General features: G+C 41.8%; 1 protein-coding gene across 4 annotated transcripts in view; it reads right to left on the bottom strand.

The window, feature by feature from the left end:
- Positions 1-15,917, bottom strand: part of dscama (Down syndrome cell adhesion molecule a) — an 86,019-nt gene that overhangs the window by 52,282 nt on the left and 17,820 nt on the right. For all 4 annotated transcript variants that reach the window (XM_035179238.2, XM_035179240.2, XM_035179239.2 and 1 more), the window contains exons 2-3: positions 13,355-13,672; positions 13,086-13,235 (exon numbers count right to left, since the gene is read on the bottom strand). In XM_035179238.2, the coding sequence (XP_035035129.1) occupies positions 13,086-13,235; positions 13,355-13,672 (468 nt within the window). The remainder of the gene's footprint in view (positions 1-13,085; positions 13,236-13,354; positions 13,673-15,917) is intronic.

Genomic DNA, 15,917 nt, shown 5'->3' with positions numbered 1-15,917 from the left:
GCCTGTGAGCAGTATAATCACAGCAAAGTGTGCATTAATATGAAAAAAAGGGTTTTACATGTTTCTGAAGGGAAAGAATGATCAAATAAGGATTCAAGGCTTTTCTCCACGGTGGCCTCACTTCTAGGAAACTCACAGACGAGTTACCCAAGAATATTGTGTGATCTAAGCTGCTGGCCGCTTTAACTCATTTATTTTCTTCCACTGCGCTAATTCCTCCCATCTCCATATGTTAAGGGGCGAAGAGGGAGGGGGGAGTGCGTGTGGGCAAGTGTGTACGGGCAGGGGTGAAGGGGAGGGGGTGTCAGGGATTAGACCATCCTGTCTGGACATACGCCTTGTGTAATCATGCTGGGGCGGCTGGTCATTGTGCATCTCCATCCAGTATGGTACTGTTGTGCTCAGGATTCTGTGTCGTAACCTCAATAACAAACAAAGAGTAAAAAAGCATTAAAGCCTTCTGCCCTGCACCTACACACTGACAATTGAATATAGTGAGCACCAACCACAGAACCAGTGATGTGAACTGTGTAAAAAGTCTCACGATTAATTAAATTGCATTGCATGTAACTTCTTGTGTATCACACAAAATGTCTTATTTCTTGAGCATGGCCATAGCTTTAAACTATACCATCAACATCATGTTAATCACAAATGAAATCAGATAGACTCAGTAAGACATACACCAAAATTCATAAACTGTCTACTTAAAAACAATTCCAGTCCCATGAGAAGCTGAATGCATGGAGAGCCTGTAGCGTTGTCAGGGGCCCTGTCCTCCACTCCGCATCGTCACATCATAACTTGTAATAACCCCCCCACCTCACTCCCCCCACCCTATACTCTTCCACCTCTCTTCATTAGCAGGTATAATCCCCGATGGCCCATCTGCCAAAGCCACAAAAAACACACAGAGCAAACAAGGCACGGGAGAAGCTGGCCATTACGGGGCCTATTTGAATGGGCCGACCTATCACTTACATGGACAGTGTGTTTGCTCAGGCCCCTACAATGGCACCGGTATTTTCACACAGATAAGGAACTATTTGAACTACGGGAGAATGAGGCTGATGAGCAGTGCACCTGCTTGTGTGTCTGTGTGTGTGTGTGTGTGAGCAGTTGGGAGGGCTTCCTGAGATAGATGCTCTCACCTCCTTTAGAAAAAAAAATACAGACTTGACACCAACAAGAATGAAATTTCAGCTTAAACTTTAAATTGGATCACAGCTCTTTCCATTTATCGAGTTTCCCCCAAACAAACTGACTGATTCAACCCAAACATCACTGTGTCCTGTTACTCTGTCTGAAGAGCTTCACCACATTAATAATGCATCACTTCACTGAATGTTCTTAATCTGAAAAGGGCCTTGGTTAGGAATCCAAAATAATACTGTTTTCAGACCAGCTCGGCTTTTCAGTGTGTACTGAGAACCAGCACTGTTCCAACAACTCAGAGTGGCTGACACAAAATGGCTGCCTTGGACTGAAAGAGGCAGTAAGAGAGAGCAGCAGCAGCAGCAGCAGCAGCAGCAGCCCAGACGGAGCAAATCTTTTACTGGTCTCCCTCTGCTTCTTCACGCTTACTGAGAAAAGATTAGCAAATCACCAGCAAACCACCACTTGATTGCAGCCCCCCCCCCCCATAAGACTTCCACAATATCACCATCACAGCAAGACATTTGGGGGGGTTGCAGTGCGACCCCCAGGCCGCCCAACCAGGATTACATTGTGGAAATGTAATCCTGGTTTGGGGGGGCTGAAGGGATCAAGGCACTAGAAGACACAATGTAATCAGAAAGAACGTCTACACCCCAAGAGTCAGACCACGAGATAAATCCACATAGAGATTTATCCACGATATCAATTAGAACATATGCTCGGACACATTAAATGGCAAATGACACACTGACTGACTGTTGGTCACTGAGGGCAACACACATTTAACATTTACAAAATGTTCTAGAAAAATTCATACACTTTTATTGCAGCAGGTTTTTTATTTATTTTTTTGTAAATAGGAAAATGAAGGAGTTATTTTTAGAGTTACTTCATGGCTGCAAAAATGTCAAAGGCAATTTGATTTCATAATGTATTCAGTACTGACACACAGTACATGCTTATAATAAATTTATGCTCACAAGTGTAGGAGGGTGCTAAACTCAACAAAGCTGATGAAGTGAGGACATGTGTGTGTGTGTGTGTGTGTGTGTGTGTGTGTGTGTGTGTGTGTGTGTGTGTGTGTGTGTATGTGTGTCTGTGTGTCTGTGTGTGTGTGACTAAATAGCTGCACAAGGTCACATGATCGCATCTCCATTTTGGGACCTTGGACACACGAACATAAACGCACTATAACTTTAAACATGGCCATCGCGGACACTGAGCGCACAGAGGTGACATCTTCAAAAAAAGAAAACACATCAAGCTGAAGTGGAAAAAAAGAAAAACTGGCAAACATACAGTGAGCTTAATAGCTGCTGAGAGAGCGGAGCTTATCTTCCCACCACAGCTAATATGAGCTTCTCAATTAGATGAAAGGCTCTCTCTCTCTTTCTCTAATTTTTTGTTCTATTTCTCCAGGCAATTTATTTAGGGTGGGGAAGAAAAAAAAGAAAAAGGAGCAGAGCCTGAGCAAACCGTATTGGCCAAACGCATGACGAGTCATAGCAAGATCCAGCCAATCAGGTGGAGCTGACGGCGTAAACTCAGGCCCTCAGCAACAACATGACTATTTACTGTATGCAAGAGAAGAATGTCTTTGCGATTCATCACTGCTCGTCCAAAAATTCCCACCCGCCAGAACATTACATTTAAATATAAATACACATGAATGCATTAGATTTGTTTCATTTTAATATAATATTTGTCACTCTTATTATCAATAAGTTTGGGACAAAGCAATGTAAAAACAAAAGGTCTAAAATTAATATGAAAGAACAGCAGGACCTAACATGCTAATTGAACATGTTTCCTTTTACTTTCAGCAGGCGGGGATATTTCTATACAGTTTATTGTGTATCGTGCTTCATAGATTAACCTGATTATGCAAAGGACCCTTCATGCATTCATCAATTTCATTTCTTTGTCCCTCAGTATTGTATCTCTCTATATCTGTCAAGTGGAACTAAAGGATTAAGCAAGCATTTCTTTAAAAAAAAATAAAAAAGATTTCCTCACTTTAAACAAAATGGTTCTATAAATATTTTTTTATGACTGAGAGTTTAATTCTTTTAAGCAATTCAGTTCAAATGAATAAACATATCTTCAACGGAATCCTGAATAATCATTTTATTTATAAATTCTTGCATTTAAATACCAGAACAAATAGTCCTAAAATAATTGTGAATCCAACTGTTGTAGATTTCACATTATTAAATGATAAAGATTAAGATTTTACAAATTGCAAAACACTGTCAACATTGTTTTTTGTCACATTAAATATAAATCAATGAGATTAATCCTCCATCTAAGGAAAAAAAGGCATTGGTACAAAAACATTTTTTTGCCTTAAAAATGCAAGAATCTGCTGTTAATAATTGTAAAATATTTCAGTAAAATAATTGTATTTTTTAACATCTAATTGTAATTAAACTTTCAGTTACAGTCAGTGAAAAAAGAGTTAAATAACAATGGTGGGGGTGGGGGAGGAAATCACCTTGAATAAACACATGAAGTGTCTTGCTCCAGTCTTCTCAGACCTTCTGTACCAACCTGACTCTTAATCATCCTTCCTCACCATCTGCTCCTCCACTCTTCGATCAAGAGTCAAGGTTACACATCACAGCTTGAAAAAACACGGCTGCAGGAGCGAGGCGAAACATGACAGGGCACCTGGACCAAAAATGGCTGAGGTGTGAGGGGGGTGGGGGTGGTTACAAATCCCAGAGTACCCTCTGCGTGCAGCGTGCATTATATGCAGTACTCGAGGATATCACTGCCTCATAGCTGCCTGAGACGTCCATCTATCAAGGTGATTTCCCATGGTGGCTCGTCTTAGACATACCTTTCCACAGGTCACCTTTATACAGGCACCAGCTCCCAACTGAATGAATTCACTTCATTATTCGTAGTTTTGATTGGCATCATAGGAGGAGAGAGGGGGAGCTTGTTGGTATAATCTTCTAACTGACTTGTGGGACAGCTAAGGTTGATAGCTCTGTCTTTGCGTCTTCATTTCTCTATGCTTTATAAAAATAATTCCTGTATTGTATTTGAATTCTTCCCACCCTTTTTGCAATTACTGTAAGGTGATTTTGTGACCAGAAAACAATCAGATTCACATGAATATTTACACATTTACTCGAAACAAAGAAATGAAAATTTGAAGTGACTAAACTCTGAACAATGCGACACCAGCACAAGCCACATTTTAGGCCTGTCCACCTTATGCACTTTAACAGCCATGAATTATTGAATTATTGAAACGTTCAAATGCCTGTGCGGAGAAAAGGAGATGCTGGAAACAATCACACGTCAGTTAGTCGGGGCGATGTGGTGATGTCCAGTGACGTTTAATTTCTCGCTTGTCCCTTATTATAAGAATCATCACGAGGATGTGAAACTGAAGGCCTGTACTTCATGAGTCTGCATCAAAGCTCAAATCTTTATTTCTTTCTTTTTCTTTTGCTCACTTCCTAGCTGTAAATCGTGGTGCAGACAGGGACAGAAAGACAGAGAGACAGAGAGAGAGAGAGAGAGAGAGAGAGAGAGAGAGAGAGAGAGAGAGAGAGAGAGAGAGAGAGAGAGAGAGAGAGAGAGAGAGAGAGAGAGAGAGAGAGAGAGAGAGAGAGGGTTACAGAGAAGGAGGGAGGCTGTGAGTGGCATGCATGGACAGCCCCTCTGTCTCTCAAAGACACTGCAGCAGCTGCATGCACGCGATAAGAGCAACCATTCACAGCCAGCCCCCTTTTTCCTCCTCCTACACACCAGCACACACTAATACACTTTTCTCCTCTCGCTCTCTGTCTCTCACACCACACGCGCACACACACAAACATCATTTATATGCACATCAACATTTCTCCAGGTTCCTCCAAAGACCCATTTCAAACAGCCTTTGTCAAAAGTAATTCCTGCAAATCATTTTGTTTCCGTTGCTTTAGTTTTTTTTTCTCTGACGTCAAAATTCAGCAGGGTTAGCCGTGGATGAGACGAAGAGGTTTGTTGGGGGGGGGGTTCGTCACCTTTCTTTTTTTTATTGCCGACACTGACTGACCCTCCTCTAGCTGTCCAACGCTCAGCCTTTTTTTTCATCCAGCTCTCTATGATAATCTTATATACGAATGACGATTGGTTAAATACCTGAAAATCGCTGCCCCTTAACGACAAATTACTGTCACTGTGCTGCACACACGGCTCTGTCATCCCTGTGTAATGTGCTGTGGAATTGGCTCCGATGTTCATCATCTCTGCACCAAAATTGCAACTTGCATTATGTCACCTTGCGTTCAAAGGAATTTTAGGCCTGAATGCATCACCCGTGTCATGTTGCCTCCTCCAACCCCAGACGGGGAGAACATCTCTGTGTATAAATATCCTCTGAACAAACACACCAGCTCAAATAGACATAACCTGCCCCAGTGCAGCCCTCTTAGTAGTTCAATATACAGCTCTCAGCTTTACATACAGCTGCAGCTTCAGCCTCTTTATCATAAGATGCATTCAACATGCATCCACCTACACAATTTATCTTTCTTTATATGTGACATGTGAAAACATGGGCCTGTCAGTGTCACCTATGCCAATCACTGTGATCCACTGATAACATCCAGCCTCAAATCTATACAGTCCATAGAATGTCTAAGTGCTAATTAATTGGTGGCTCCTTCCACGATTAGCTCATGTTGCGCTTATAGCTAATCTGTATTTTGGCAGGGAGCCAGGCATGACCTGGCTTCTGTCCAGGTCTGGGTGTCACGGAGGCAGTAGCCATGAGCTAGCACAGCACAGCACAGCACAGCACAGCACAGCACAGCACAGCACAGCACAGCACAGCACAGCACTGGATAAGATGTGTCAAACTGCAGCGGCACAAAGAAGACCTCACTGTTTATCAAAGATTAAGCAGCGTTTAGTATCTCTCCCCCAACCCTCTCCACCTCCCTCCACCTCCTGCCTGCACTCAAATATACACACATACACACACACACACACACACACACACACACACACACACACACACACACACACACACACACACACACACACACACACACACACACACACACACACACACACACACACACACACACACACACACACACACACACCACCACCTCCAGCTCCCACCCTAATTGTTCCCAGCCCCGAGAGTTTAATAAAGAACAAATTGCGGTTATTGGTGAGCAAACAGCACAGTACGGAGGAGGGAGTGCGATCATTGCAGCGTCGGTGCAGTAAAGGGAGAGAAAGGGCATCACCCAATTTAATTAATATCTCTGTCAGTCTCAGGCTAAGACTGGAGCGAGCTGTGTGGAGAGGGATGTAGTAAGCACACACACACTATAATCTATAGGTGAGGTTTCACTGTACTGGACAGTTGTAACATCTTTGTAACATATTGAAAAGTGTGATATATAGCTGCGTCATGTTTTTTACCTGTTATGCTGTAATAAATCACTCATAACATTGCTAAACTGCAGAACACAACTGAAACCGAAATTACTACAGCTGTTTGGATTTGATGTTTCCATATTTTGTGTTATGTACAGGTGAATTTAATAACAGTAATATTACAGCCGGCTATATAATCTTACATTATAATTTCTTTAATCTTTGATATATATATTTTCTAGATTTATTTTTACTTTTATCACATTTCCTAACTTATCCATCTATCCATCTATCCATCTATCCATCTATCTATCTATCTATCCATCACATTGGTGATCAGCAATTTTCTGTTTCTCTTTCTTTCTGTTTATTTGACCCTTAAAGCTTATCATGCAGCCTGCATGCTGCCCAGCCCAAGTGTATCTACCCATCATGTTCCCATAATTCTTTGTAGCAGCTGCAGCCAGATTCATGCACACAGGTATTGATTTTCTTCCCAGTTTTTTTTCTCCTTCAGCACAACCCTTTATTTATCTTGCTAAGCCCCTGCCACAGGGTGTGAGGAGGGAACCAGCTCGTAGCTTGTGAGAGGACGCAGTGAATTCAACATGTGAGACGCTTACCACGTAACCTGGATTTATTTTTGTTTATCTGTTATTTATCTGCCAGCGCTGCTCTGTATAGTATAATCCTGCTCTGTGTGGGATGCATGTAGAGATATGCATGTGTATGTATGCGTGTGTGTGATTGTCAGTGTGTGTAAGCCTGCGTGTGTGTGTGTGTGTTTGCGATGTCCATCCATCCATCCGTCCATACAAACACTCCATTCTCCACAGGCCACCTGACCCATTTTTCTGTGTGAATAACAATACTCCAGCCAATCATGGGCAGACAGAATGACGAATGCTGGAAAAAGACTCTACATCCAGCCTGTCACACGTCAGAGTCCCAACCCTGCCTGTCGACAGAGCGAGGCAGGGATGGAGAGGGGAAAAAAGAGAGAGAGAGAGAGAGAGAGAGATAGTTATCCTCTCCTCTCTCTCTCTCCCCATTCTTCCTTCCCCTCCCTCTATCTCCACCACACAGGGACCAGTAAAACCATTACACACCCACCCCAGCCCCCAGCTCAAGGTTGTGCTGCACCAATGGCTGTGCTTCCTACGTAGCATTCTAAGAAAAGCGAAAAACTGACAGCGAGCGAGCTGCAAGGCTGCTCCCAACAAAAGACATTCATTATTACATGCTACCTGTAGGCTACAACAACACACAGTATATGGCATACGATCAACTGCCTCTCTACCCTGGAGACACTTGTTTACATTAGGGCAACACTGATACAGAAACGTCACAAACTATCGAAAAATACACTCGCTTTCATACCCTCCTTTAATTTTCATTTATGCTGTTATGTTATTCATCTTTAACTGTTACTATACTGCCTCCATGGACCTATCACGGTTGACTCTGTGTATAGTGGCGAGGATGAGTTGAAAATGCAAAGGTCAGCTCAGTTTTGCCGTCATCATCTGTGCAACCCTTAACTCACATACATTTGCATGGCTTCATACCGGTGCGTCTCTTTTAGCTTCCTTGAAATGAAGGAGGACTGGAGGAGAAACAGTGGGCGCTGTGGAAACACACGATAACGTCCAGCAGCCTTTTGATAGCAGCTCTTGATATTTACTTCAAAGGCCTATTATACACAGCCAATTAAACTGGCATAGAGCGGCTGGCTCGTCTTCCTCTCGGCAGTGGCTGCAGGGATGAGGACTGGCTGCAGAAATAACTCCAACACATCCCAAATGTCAACAAACATGAAAGAACCCGTGAAACATACAAGATGGCTCAGCACTTGGCCAGACCCAAAGTGTTAATTTGCAATATTCTGAAACAACTATCACCACATGCAACTGAACCCGGCAGCACTGAGTGATGGGTAATTGGAGGCATTGACCATTAATGAATTAATTTGATTTCGTGGTTGATATAATAAATAAAAAGAAATAGGATATTAAAGGTCTGTCAACCGATGTAATCATTCATGCATGTGTGAATGAGGTAGCAACAGAAACAAAGTGAAATAAGGAGAATGACTTAAAGAGGAAAAGATTGAAGCGAAGGAGGGATGAGGGCGGACTGAGCAGAGCAAAGAGAATCTGTGGTGTGATGGCCGACGGCCCTCGTGCTTAGCTCGTGTTCTGAATGAAAAGAAGCCCCTGTGTGTGTGTGTGTGTGTGTGTGTGTGTGTGTGTGTGTGTGTGTGTGTGTGTGTGTGTGTGGGTGTGTGTGTGTGTGTGTGTGTGTGTGTGTGTGTGTGTGTGTGTGTGTGTGTGTGTCTGCAGTATAGTGCTGGGGGTTTGGCCCCCTCTCGGCCCTGCTGGTGCTGAATGCAGAGCAGGCAGCATCAGGCCAAGGCAAATGACTACAAGGCCTCCTCAGTGACTGCAGCACGGGCTGCACCTGGGGAATGGCCCTGCACAGCAACACAGCCGCAGCCACACACAGTCCCTCACAACGCATCCCTAAGAGCAGCCCTACAGGAGGCGCACACGTGTCCAGGTTTATTTAACATTTACTATTTTCTTATAAATCAAAATATAATCACAATGATCTGGGCCTTCGTATCTTTTTTTTTTACCACCTCATTTGATGCTACAGTATCTTAAAATACAGCCCAACTGATACACAATCTTTGATGCCCATACTGATACTGGTATTTGAGGGTTTAAATCACAATGACATTTCTTAATTTGATTTCTTTTAATTAAAAAAACAATAAGAAAAATATTTAGGTTCCCTTAATCTTGTTTTCCTGCAATACCTTTTATGGTTAAAAAATGTACTTGCCACTACTGTGCACATTATAGAACGGCTTCATTGTTTAAAACAAAATCACTTAGGCTCTATTTTAAAGGGGATTCCAGCTTTTATGGATTCACAACACCTGCACAACCATAAGCACACTGCTCCACTGCACCAGTACTAGCAGCAGCCATCTCAAAGGAGCTTTTTCATACTGGACAGAACAGTTTCCCTGCACTATTTCCACACAAATCCAGTGTTACATGTCAATTCTGTGCTTGTATATCTTGTAAAAGATCAAGATGCATAAAATGTAGTAGTTCATGTTTTTATCTGTGACATTAAACAATAAGGAAAAAAACAGTGCTATTTCTAAAGCATGCAGCTTCCAAATGTACGTTATGTTAGTCCTGACATCATCGTTTGTCTGACAGGTTCCATTTTTCAACAGTCAATCCCATCATTCACCCCCCTGCTGTGACGTTTTTGATGTTGGAGTTTGTTGCAACCAAAAACTATGACAAACAAGATGTCCACTGTTACTGTAGAAACATCTGAGTCACAAAACAACCACCTTCATTTTCTGCTGACCTCTTAGATCCTTATCTTTTGGGCCTGACTCCTGCTGATGGTCATTTTGACAAAGATGAACATGGCTGGTCAAGCAGGAGACACCGGTCTGATGTACAGTGTAGTAAAATGAATGTGTTTGTGGTGCTTGTGTTCGGGGCTTTAACATCTTACTCATTTGGTGGATGCATTTATCTAAAACAACAGAGGGACAACTGTAACGATTCAGTACTAAGCAGCAGTATTAAGTGCTAAATCTGTTCAATAAGACAAAGTGCAGAGATCAGGTAAAGATGTGAAATACAGTAAGTACTGGTTAGACATTTGATTCATTGTAAAAACAACAGTTTGAATTTAATAATAATATACTCTATGTAAATATAATAGTGGCGGACTGGACGTCATAATTAGTCACATTTTATTATGTAAATATAAATATTGTACATCAATGAAATAACTGAATAATTATAGATATAAAGGTGGGTGCTGATCGTTGACGACTTGGGCTATGGCAGGGCTTCGGTTTAACTATTCCATTTTCATAAATCCTTAGAATGGGCGTTCTTTAAAAGCTTCATCATACAACAACAGATTTCCCTCTATTGTGTCCATAAATCATAGTAGGCCATCACAATCAGACATGCTCCTGATTGGCTCCCCTTTCTAAACAATAACTCAAATCCTCTTAGTCTGGACAGTTTGCAGCCTTTAAACCAATGAATTACCCAAATTTCTTTGTTGCACACACTGTTTGTGAGCATTTTATATAATAAAAACAAGGGCAAATGATACACAACTACCTCTACCCAGCTGATTTAGTCAGCCCAACCCCTGGTTTCCACACGTGGTTCAGTTACTGCAGGTGGATTAAGACAATGCATCCTGCTCAGTGGAATAATTAAACTTGTTTCCAAAGCAAATCAACGTGTCAAAAAGAGTAAAAGAGAAAATACATTAGAAACATTAAACAGTAAAATTTAGAGTCCAGATTGGAGCACAGTGGAGTTCATATTTTCTGCAGTGCTTCTGTTAAAACCCCAGCCTACTATAAAACCACTGTATCAGACAGCTTTACTGACCTGTTACTTTTATTGGACGTCCTGACTAAATGCATTTTTCAACATTATTTTCTATTCTATTCTAATGGACGCCAGGGTTCTTTAAGTGGTGCTTTGTTAGTCTACCCTGCAACAGCTCAAAAAGCTCTGCGTCCAGTGAGACTTCCAGAGGGCCTGTCTGACAGGCGCTCCACATCAAGCTGCACCTTCCAAACTGAAGAGCCAATTCAATTATTCATGTCAGAGACAGAGAAGCTATATTTCACAAAGTTTTTTGTTGCAAGTCCAAGTGTTGATATTATTTTTTTTCGTTAAAAATTAAAATGTTGAAGCTTGGTCATCGAGACGAGGGTTTGAGCCATCTTGCGTTGAGCTGCCAGTTAGTGTGCGTATAGACGGGGGTACACATGCACTCAAAGTGTACTTAAATGTGTGTACTATGGAGGATGAGGGGAGTGGACGGTGCGTCAGAAGGATGCGTGCACTGAGACGTGAATAAAGACCATTTGCTCATGGATTCATAGGCTTCCGTCATCCATTATTTATCATGGAGAAGAGCAGTGGATTGGTGGCTGGGTGATTTTTCTGACAGCGTTTACATGGCTGACGGCTACAGATGTGACGATTTTTACGGCTCAAGATAAACACTTTGTTTTGACAGTGCAGAACTTTTTCTATGAAGATTGGGTGAAAAGTGAAAAGGCTGAAGGTTTTTGGATGACCTGATATGGTATATTCCTGAATGGTAAGGGCCCACATGAGCAGAAAATACCCAGTGCAGCGGGGTCCAGGTTCGATTCCTGGCCTCCTTACTGTGTCTCAATACTCTTCCTTCCACCTGGTTTCCTCTCTCATTCTCTGTCTACATACTGAAGATATAAAAGGCCCAAAAATATTGTAAAAAACAAGCTTTCTACTTCTGAAATATTTGGTTTCCTTCAAACTATAAAACTTGGTTATACCATATAGATGTATTCAAGATGAGAAAACCTACAGTATATATGCCAGTAACGACATAATCATTGTATATACCCATATAACATGCTTGCGGCAAATCCATTTGTGGACAATTAAGAGATTGCTATAGATTTCACCATGGCTGATTTCACCTCAGTGGACAAATGTGAAACGTCAACAAAAAAAGCAGTCGCTAGCCAGCATTTGCCCTCCATCCAAAAGCAAAATGACATTAGCTCTTGTCTATTGAGTTTGCTAAATGCCCCACATAAAGTGAATTTGCCCCCCAGGGCTGGGAAACAATCACGCAGGCGAGCATTCCATTTAAGTGATTTGAATGATCGGGCCACTGCAGTGCTTCCTATCAGCCAGAGAAATGGGTCAATACACTGAGACTAAGTGACACGGCTGGCAGCCTGCGCTCTCATGGAAGATCGGGCAGAGGAAGAGGAGCGGGACCTCACTGTCATTGGGTCAGACAGACGTAGATACACAGACACACACACACTCGGTGACCGAGGGTGCCCCTCCAGCTGGTACAAGGTAGGCCATTGTGTGGTCTAACCCAGACCAAACACACCTCTGATGTCACAATGCTCATCACCTCACAAACAGCAACTGTCGTTGGCCAGAAAAACTTTGGAACATTCACTTTCATACCACTGTAAAATTTTGATAAAAGAAACTGGGAACATCTAACTTTGGATGAAGACCATAATAGTTTCCCTGATGTTAAAGAAGATGAAGCTGTGTCACATCTTTCTACTTAATGTCTTTTACATTTGTTTCATCGACTTTTCAGTACTTCCATTGTAATTATGGCAAGAAAGCTTAATATATGAACCCATTCAGTAGCAATAAGAAATCTCCTTCCACAAATGAACAGATGGCACACACTGATTTGATCTGATTGGTTGGTAAACCATGTGTTGTAAATATAGTCTGAGTTGTTTCCCTATTACATGAAGTCAGTCCTCCAGACTGCGTTTATTAGTGTAATTTCTCATAAAAATGAGACATGAGAAAAAATCTTACAAGAAAAATTCAGCAAAGAAGTAAACAAGATCCTTAGAAATATGATCTCAAATATCAAACTACCAAATAGTGTAAGTTCTTTTGGATAAAAGAAAGAAAGATGCTGTGACTTACTTTCAGCGTTGATTGACATTGTGTCTTTCTCCCAGGACACAACAGTGATGTAGGCCTCCACTGAGGAAGGGATAATGCACTTGAAGACCGCCACATTGCCTCTCATGGCTTTCTGGTCCTCCACCCGGACAGTGTAGGGCTCTCGAAGGACTGGGAGGAGGGGACAGAGAGGTGTGTTGGGCATAAGTTGACAAACTACTAATACTGAGCTAAGGCAAGTTATCCCTCATTATTGAACATGATTGTTGAGTGAAGACATTCAAACTGACCAGCCTTAATATGGACATCTTGGCTCCTGATTCTCCCTGAGGGGTTCTCCGCTGTGCAATAGTAGGTGCTGTCGTGGATGAGTTTGCTGAAGCTGGAAGGGGGGATGTGGAAGATCTGAAGGGTGCCATTGGGGTGCACATGGCGGATCCCTGGCACGTCGTAGATCTCCTCGCCTGTGGCCAGGTACCAGCGCAGTGAGACAGGGGGCAGGCCTGCGGCGGGACAGGGCACCGATGTCCCTGTGGTGCTGGCGAACACTACCTCTTGCACAGATGCATTGACAAAATATAAGCTGGAACGTAGATCTTCACAGAAAACTGCAGGGAGAGAAGGAAGATTACAAATAAAACCATTAGATAATTGTAATTTTTTATTTCCTACAATATTTGATTTATTATTTCAGACGTTTTTACATTATCAAACTGTGCCCCAACCACTGGTAACCCCCCTCACATCACAGAGCCGCTACTACATTTGACAGAATTGTGCTATCCTGCTCCTCTGTTTTACCCTGAGTGTTTTTTCCCTGGCTGCCCGTTGTGTTTGTGCACACTGCAGTGGAGGATGGTTGCAGGAGTGTATCTCTTGTTGTCTATGAAGAGTCATTGCAGCAAAGCTCTGGGAGAGCAGCAGTGGGTGGGAAACAGCCAGCAGAGCACCAGAACAAGCTGGCCTACAGAACATGTATACCTGTAGCCACACCCTTTCTCTACAACAAACACATGAGTGTATACATCACTCACACACATCGAGATAAACAAAACAACACAATCCTTTCTCAACCGACTATATGTCTCCGAAATCCAGTGAGTGATTTTCCAAGAATAGGGGCATGTCTTGGTAAAGGTATGGAAAAGAAAAAGGCTATCAACTAAAACAGTGCATTCATGAAAGGTCACTCAGAGTGTGCAAACTTCCGCCAAGGCTGATTGGCCACTATATCTTCATTTTGGATAAACTACAGGTAAAAAGATTAGATACATCTGAATCATTATCCAGATCCACGCCGCATTTCACCTGTATATGTTATCAGCACTGTCTTCATGAGATCTCTGCATTATTTCTTGATAAACTCACCTAAAATGTCAAAAAACATCCCATCTCTCAATGGAATTCAAGTTCCTTGGCCCTTAACCCATCCTTCCCTCAAGTTGCAATATTATCAGTTCAGTTGTTTTTACGTAATCCTGCTGCTGACAGACAAACAGCAATACAAACTTCACCTCCTTGGTGGAGGTGTAACAGAAAGTGGTTACATCATATCTTTCGAGTAAGAATGCCAAAGATCATATTGGTGTTTTCAAGGTTCTTATTTATTTGTTTTTGTGTGTGTGTGTGTGTGTGTTATTCTCACACAACCAAGCAAACATTCTTTCTTGATATTTAGATTTTGGCAGAAAAAGTCAGTTTAATGTGATGCACTTCCACTGTAGCAGGTTATTGTGCAGGCAATGCAACTCTTTGCTGTTATGGACAACCTACACTGTCGGCACAAAGCCAAGATATGTGAACTGCTGGATCTCAAGCAAGAGTGGATGACTTGTTTTATACTTCTAGTGCCTTTTAAATATTTTTTTTATATTTAAGTTGTCCAGAAAATCATAATGAGGGATAACTGCAGCATAGATCTGCAGCTCTGCATATCTGTATACTCTGCACACACTTCTGCAAATAAAGAACCTTCAGACCACACATACGTGGCTCAGAAGATAGAGCGGGTCGTCCACTAATCACCAGGTTGGCGGTTTGATCCCCGTCTCCCCTACTCTGCTTCCCCAAGTGTCCATGGCCAAGATACCGAACCCCAAATTGCCCCTGATGGCTGTGCCGGCAGTGTGTAAATGATGTGTGATAGAGAAGGTGCAGCACATAATACGCTAAATGAATGTGAGAGTGAATGGGTGAGTGGAAAAACTGTTCTGTAAAGAGCTTTGAGTGGTCGTCAAGACTAGAAAAGCCATTTAAATACAGAGCATTTACAATTTAAACGCACACAATACCATGACTTGTTTCTTTTCTGAGGGACAGGTAACTTCATAAAATACTTTCCTAAACTAGATAAGTATATAAATGTAATTAATGCAATAACAAACTAAAGGAGTTAATATTGATTAATCATTAAACTGTGTAACTACCATCAAAACAGTATTGTATCAATTTTTAATTTTTATTTGCCTTAACAGAATTCATGGCATAAATGCTCAAAGTTATTGCTGCTTGTTTACTTTTCACCTTTGTATATTAAATATGTCTCAATTTACGTTCTATGCTGCTATGCTATGCTAAGTCTGCACAAAATATGTATAGAAACAGTATTTAGTGTTGTTTTTGTATTGTCTCCCTTCAGTCTCATTAGTTCTAATAAGCTGGAATTTATATATTAAATGGGTCATTTTGAACCAAATCTAAACTTGACGTGAATACAGAGGGGAAAAAAATCAACATGTCAATTACACTGCGCTGCTGTTTGCTACAGTGGGTAAAAGAAGAAGGAACACAAGGACACTCTCCGCAAATGTAAACCAGGCATGACAATGAGTTTAATGTTTCCCCCTGTTTTAT

The sequence above is a fragment of the Hippoglossus stenolepis genome, chromosome 15 (genome assembly GCF_022539355.2).
Source record: "Hippoglossus stenolepis isolate QCI-W04-F060 chromosome 15, HSTE1.2, whole genome shotgun sequence".
Taxonomy (NCBI): domain Eukaryota; kingdom Metazoa; phylum Chordata; class Actinopteri; order Pleuronectiformes; family Pleuronectidae; genus Hippoglossus; species Hippoglossus stenolepis.
This window is presented reverse-complemented; position numbering and strand designations above follow the sequence as displayed.